The 6,545-nt window shown below is 39.5% G+C and overlaps 1 protein-coding gene across 1 annotated transcript; it reads left to right on the plus strand.

Annotated features, from left to right (window-relative positions):
* Positions 1–2,670: 2,670 nt before the first annotated feature.
* Positions 2,671–4,598, plus strand: LOC129732600 (cytochrome P450 6a2-like). Its single transcript, XM_055693603.1, has 2 exons — positions 2,671–3,919; positions 3,984–4,598. Exons 1-2 carry the CDS (start codon positions 2,824–2,826, stop codon positions 4,397–4,399), a joined length of 1,512 nt encoding a protein of 503 aa, XP_055549578.1. The 5' UTR covers positions 2,671–2,823; the 3' UTR covers positions 4,400–4,598.
* The last annotated feature ends 1,947 nt before the right edge of the window (positions 4,599–6,545 follow it).

A 6,545-nucleotide genomic window follows, 5' to 3' on the forward strand; every position in this document is an offset into this window, starting at 1 on the left:
GCAAGAATGTTAATGGTTACTCAAATATGCGCGAAAACCCATTTTCCATCACCTATCAGTATTTTTAAACCTTTCTTATGCCCACAGGTTACTCAAAGATGCGTGAAAACCTATTTCTTATCACCTATCAGTATTTTTAAACCATTCTTATGCCCATTAGGACAATTTTCAACGAGCAAAAAACATTTTTTTTAATTGATGCAAGACTGTTGACGGTTACTCAAAGTTGTGCGAAAACCTATTTCTCATCACCTATCAGTATTTTTAAACCTTTCTTATACCCATTTAGAGAAAATTTCAACAAGCAAAAAAAATTTTTTTTCTAATAGATGCAAGACTGTGAATTGTTACTGAAGAATGCGTGAAAACCTACTTCATACATCACCTATTAGTATTTTTAAACTTTTCTTATGCCCATTTAGGACAATTTTCGCATTAGTTTCATTAATTTTAAAACTTACTGCAAACATTTTTTTGGAGCAATTTATACCCCGAAAACAGTTGCTGCATCATTTATTTTCAATTTCAATACATTTTCAAAGTTACGTTATATCGAGGTAAAAGTTACGTTATATCGAGTTACGTTATATCGAGGTTGCCATATATCGAGGTATGACTGTATTCACTGAAAATTACAAATTGACCTAGAAATTTATAAACATGTTAACATTCAATTCAGGTAAACTTAAACATTTTATCAGTAAACAGAATCAGAAAAAAAAATGAATCAGTTTCAAAATACCACAAAACAACGAACATGCCATATTTGAAAGTCATATGTCTGTTATCTTCAAAAATAAACCGGGCTAGAAGGATAAACAACAATAGCCTCAGCAAATAATGTTTGCATAGTGTTGTTCAATTGCAAGTAAGGTTATGGAAAGTAATATTATCTTGAAGATGCTAATGTAAAAAAAAAATTAATCGAAAAATACATATACAAATGTGGGAACTCTAATATCAAGATAAAATGAATTTGGTTTTCCTCTATACCGCCAAATCGGGATGCAACTAGGATTATTATATTGAACTAAATTCATTTCGCTAGCAGAATATAATTCATCAGTACAGCTCATTTAAATACCTTTTCAAGATCTATATGAAGCATTTTGGTTCTCTATTGTCTGTTAAATACTCTATGGTTAGTTATTTTAATAAATCTGAGAAAAAAAGCAGAGTGTAGAGTTAAAAAATGAACAACGAATTTTATCTGTAAAATGGACCAAATTTGGATGCTCTACCTCTACCGATCCGTACAAAATTTTGTTATCCCCGGTGGCGCAGCGCTTTTGCGGCGACCGAATAATTGAATACTGATATTTGCTACTATACGAAACAAGAAGAAGAAGAAGACAATTCAAACGGCAATTCGATTGTGTTCCAGATCGCAAAACGACACCTACGCGTTAACCCAACACGCCTCACTGTGCGTCGACAGCGGCAATGTAGTCTTTTGGCTTGGCTGCACACTTATGAATATCTTCTGCACTGCTGGATGACGTGTGACCAGCGCTCTATTCATACATTGCTCGGTGCAGCACTGCCGCCATGGTACCTGTGCCACCATGTTTTCCTTCAAGACATCAGTTTTAAAAACATTCTAACAGCAGAACGTAAAACTGTCTGATAGTGGAGGTGGTTAAGAACTTTCCGAAAAAGCTTCACCTTCAAGACATCAAAATAGTCTAGGCTCATGGAAGCAAACATTAGTTGACCTATTGGGACGGGAAGATTTTGTCGAATTTTTTTTTGCCACTGCTATGCAGGAAACACAGCAGGAAGTTGGTGTCTATTCATGAAGTCTGTGCCAGGCGTGCTTGCATGTGATTGGTACATTGTTCGTGAAAACTCGATCTTGAAACTTTTATGGAATTTTCACTGTTTAACAATGAAGTGATAAAAATAACTGAAAAATCACAAAATTGTCCATCATTTTATCAATCCAAAGACATATTTATTATTGTGATCCGTTCTGTGGTTACATCAGTATTACCGTTTAAAATCTTTCATTCCAACGTTACATCTTGGTTTCAGTTTCCGCAGAATGTATCTTAATATAGTGCGGTTAGACGTAGTCCTACGTCAAAAATATACAAGTTAAAGAAAATATATATATAAGTTTACAGATATAAGTTTACCATAACGAACGAAAAAAAAAAAATAGTTTGTGTTATAACGTTGTGACATGATTAAGAGAATATATAGCTTTTTTTGTAATTTTAGAAGACAATATTAGCAGATGTCTTGCAATGTATACAGCCTATCGCATTAAAAATAAAGCTACTATCGAGCAAATACGTTTAAGTTAAACAGTTCCCAAAAACACTATTCGATTCACAGGGCGTGACAGGGTTATGCTGGCCTAGTTGCGATGCCTCAAAACAGACGAAAACAAGACACCGAAGAAAACTCAATCTTCACTGACAATATACTCGGTAGAATTTGCCTCAGCATCTTATCAGAAGCTCGGCGTGTGATTGGAGCAAAACAATTTGCCCTGCGAAACCACTACTCTGCAATACATCAACTTAACCATGCAGAATACAGTCAGTAATGCTGTAGTACGAGAAAAAGTGCGACGGATACGTAATAATTACGAGCAATTTTTGAAAATACTAATTAACAATTTAATTTTCGATTGAACGCACAACGCAGAGACCAACTCTTACAGCCTGTATTGGTGTTAAAACGAAGTGAGACGCACTCGCTCGCAACTAGCCAGCCAACCGGTCTTCTTCGGTTTGCGCTCGTCCGCTTAGCGATCAGTGTGCTGTAATCTGCTGAGGCGTACAACCGTCATCAAGTGGGTTTACCGAGTAAACTATGGCGTTGTTGGAATTGGTGTGGCTCGTAGTGGGCCTTCTACTGGCAGCGTATTTATGGATCAAAAAGCGATTCAGTTACTGGAAGGACCGTGGCGTAGCGTACATAGAACCAGAATTTCCGTACGGTAATTTCAAGACCCTGGGTAAGGTGGAACACATCGCTCCGATTACCAGACGGCACTATGGTTACTTCAAGCAGAAAGGTGTACCGTACGGGGGCGTGTTTATGCTGACCTCTCCGCTGCTGTACATTTTGGATGTGAAACTAATCAAAACACTGCTGGTGAAGGATTTCAATTACTTCCCGAATCGGGGTGTGTATTTCAACGAGAAGGATGATCCACTTTCGGCGCACATCTTTGCGATCGAGGGCCACAAGTGGAAAACGTTGCGAAACAAGCTCTCGCCTACGTTCACAAGTGGCAAAATCAAGATGACCTTTCCCTTCGTTGTGGAGGTGTGTAAGCGATTTTGCGATCATCTCAGTGAGGTTGCGGGAAGAGAGACGGAGGTGGAGATGCATGATTTACTGTCGAGGTATACGATTGATGTTATTGGAACGTGTGCGTTTGGAATCGAGTGTAACAGCTTCCGTGATCCTGACAATGAGTTTCGGCGGTATGGAAAGATCGCGTTCGATAAGCTGCCCCACTCGCCGTTGGTTGTCTATCTTATGAAAGCTTTCCGAAAGTACGCAAATGCATTGGGTATGAAACAGTTGCACGAGGATGTGTCCTCGTTCTTCTCGAAAGTGGTCAAGGATACGATTGAGTATCGGGAAGGGAATAACATCGTTCGAAGTGATTTTATGGATCTCTTATTGAAGTTGAAAAATACAGGTAGACTAGAGGATGCTGGAGAGGAAATCGGCAAACTTTCATTCGAGGAAATTGCTGCTCAGGCATTTATTTTCTTCACCGCCGGTTATGATACTTCATCAACGGCGATGACTTACACACTGTACGAATTGGCCCGTAATCAGGAGGTGCAGGAAAAGGCCCGCAACTGCGTTCTAGATATTTTCGCCGCCAACAATGGCAATCTAACGTACGAATCTGTCTCCAATATGGGTTATCTCGACCAGTGTATAAACGGTATATTATTTGTTTTGCCATCTGCCATGGGTCGTACATCTTATCGCGTTCCATTCCATTTCAGAAACACTTCGCAAACATCCACCGGTGGCAATTCTGGAGCGCAACGCTGATAAGGACTATCGGGTACCGGGCAGTGACCTGATCATACCGAAAGGTCGCAAGGTAATGATTCCGACCTATGCCATGCATCACGATCCGGATCACTTTCCGAACCCGGAACATTACGACCCGGAGCGATTTTCCCCGGCCGAAGTGGCGAAACGGGATCCGTACTGCTTTCTGCCGTTCGGTGAAGGTCCACGGATTTGCATTGGTATGCGCTTTGGTCAGATTCAGGCTCGTGTTGGGTTGGCCAGTTTGCTGCGGCGGTTCCGGTTTTCGGTGTGCGATCGTACCCAGATACCGGTGCAATATTCACGGACTAATTTTATTCTTGGACCGGCCAATGGTGTGTGGCTGAATGTGGAGAAGTTGTAATCTTTTAGATGAATTAATTAATAGAATGTTTATCTTGTAGAAATAATTTTCAAGAAGTTTAATATATGACTAGATTAAAATCTTTTCTTTTCGTTTGCAATCGTCTTGAATGTTACTAGTTTTTCAAAAAAGCACGAAGAGCATGAAAACTGTTGAACTTCATCAACATCAATATAATTCTGATCTATAGTCTATAGAAGCAGCACGGTGTTTTATTTTTCAATTTTGACCATTCTAACTTGAACAAACTTATAAAATCGGTCGCAAAAGACAAACTGCATGCAAAGCCTGGATCTTTCTTAAGAGTGCATTATCTGATTTTGCTGTTTCTAGGGCAATTGAAAGTTAATAAGCTTCCCCAAAATCGTATCTAGCGTTTGTTTGCTTAGTTGCTAAAATTTTAATACTTTGTCAGTGCAGTATTTATAGGCTATTATTATTATGTAGCTTTGTTCGTTAACTGAAAATTGTTGTCCGATAAAAACGCTCCCCTAGAATCCTACCAAGCAGGGTTTCGATAAGTGTAAGTATTTGACGTTGGACTAACGTCTATATCGAAGTTAGGCACCTGAATTTGAAAATCTAGTAATTCAACCAGGGAAAAGTGGTCAGGTTTTGAGCGCCTATATATCAGTTATTTCTTTTCAGAATTTCGAGGTTTCGGCATCAACCGATCAGAAATTCTTTTACGGTTCAATTTATGTAACAAAAATAACCTATTGTTCGAGATAGACTATTGAAAAATTGATAAATCACATCGATTGTCTAAATCATAACGAGCAACCAATCACCACCTCTCTTCACAAGCACAGTCGACACTAACGGATACAACCGATCTGAATTTGTAAACAGTCTCGCAGCTTTCAACCAATAACGAGCTCGCTTCCGGTAGCGGCAACAGGTGTTTCAACACCGTTTTAAAATGCTTCTTTTATCATTACCACTGAACAGATTCTAAACACCAATGGCTTGATTGATAGGGGAAATATTGCGCAAGATTGTCATATAATAATTTAAATATGTTTTCGATACTAAACTAGTTAAAAGTTGTGTTAAAAGTCGTGCACATTCAATCAATCCCAAGCTCGCTTCTCCTTTGCTCGCGGATGGATTTTTGCTTTGGGCTATAGAATAGCCTGAGTCGTCTCATAGCAGTCATCAGCAGCGTTGCCAGGTATCCAGATTTATCTGGATTATCCAGATTTTTGAACATGTATCCAGGTAGACAGATTTGATGTCCAATTATCCAGATTTTTCATAAATGATCCAGATTTTATCCAGATTTTATTTTCTCTGTTCCGCAAAAAGGTCATCACTTCAAATTTGGCGCGAAATTTTGCAATTTTGACACCTCAAATTTTACATACCCCAAGACTTTTATCCGAAGAATTTACTTTTCACCCCACGAAATGACTTCCAGATTTTTCCAGATTTTTTTTGCCTTTTCCAGATTTAAAAAAAAATGACCTGGCAACGCTGGTCATCAGTTAACATGTGGGAGGCCACTAGAACGGTCCTGAATAATCAGCAGCGGTGGCTGATTCCAGTGGCGAAACTGAGCTGCAGCAGAACCAGAGCGGTGGTATCAGGCAGCAGCGGCGGAGGTAGTGGACAGTTGCATTTCTTCATTCAGTTCGGTTCCCCTTCGATCTTAGTTGGACCCCACCAGGGGTAATCCAATTCAGATATCGTTTGGTTAAAAAACAGCCAGAAACTGCACGAGCCAGCACCGCCACTAGGAAAGCTACCGCCATTTAGTGTGTGTGCAGTGTGCACATATAGCGAATCTGCATAGCTCTGACATTTGCGATGATAGGGTTGATAGCTAACCAACCCATGTGTATCGATAGCTAGAGCTGTTGCGTGTATATGACTAGCTATGGCGTGTGTAAGACATTAGCATGTGTAGCATATTATGGCTATTGCGTGTATATCTTCAGCGTGCGTACGGATAGTTATAGCGTGTGTGTGGATAGCTGCTGCGTGTGTAATGATTAGTTATAGCGTATGTATGGATAGTAATAGCACATGGTTGGATAGCTTATGCGTGTGTATAGATAGTTGTATCGGATGTATGGATAGGAATAGCGTGTGTATGGATAGCTTTAGCATGTGTGTATAAAAAACTATAGCTACAGCGTGTGTA

This window comes from Wyeomyia smithii, chromosome 3, assembly GCF_029784165.1.
Source record: "Wyeomyia smithii strain HCP4-BCI-WySm-NY-G18 chromosome 3, ASM2978416v1, whole genome shotgun sequence".
NCBI lineage: Eukaryota > Metazoa > Arthropoda > Insecta > Diptera > Culicidae > Wyeomyia > Wyeomyia smithii.

Coding starts and splice junctions, on each gene's coding strand:
- LOC129732600 (XM_055693603.1), top strand. CDS start 2,824: ATGGCGTTGTTGGAATTGGTGTGGCTCGTAGTGGGCCTTCTACTGGCA. Junction 3,920..3,983: donor TCTCGACCAGTGTATAAACG/GTATATTATTTG, acceptor ATTCCATTTCAG/AAACACTTCGCAAACATCCA.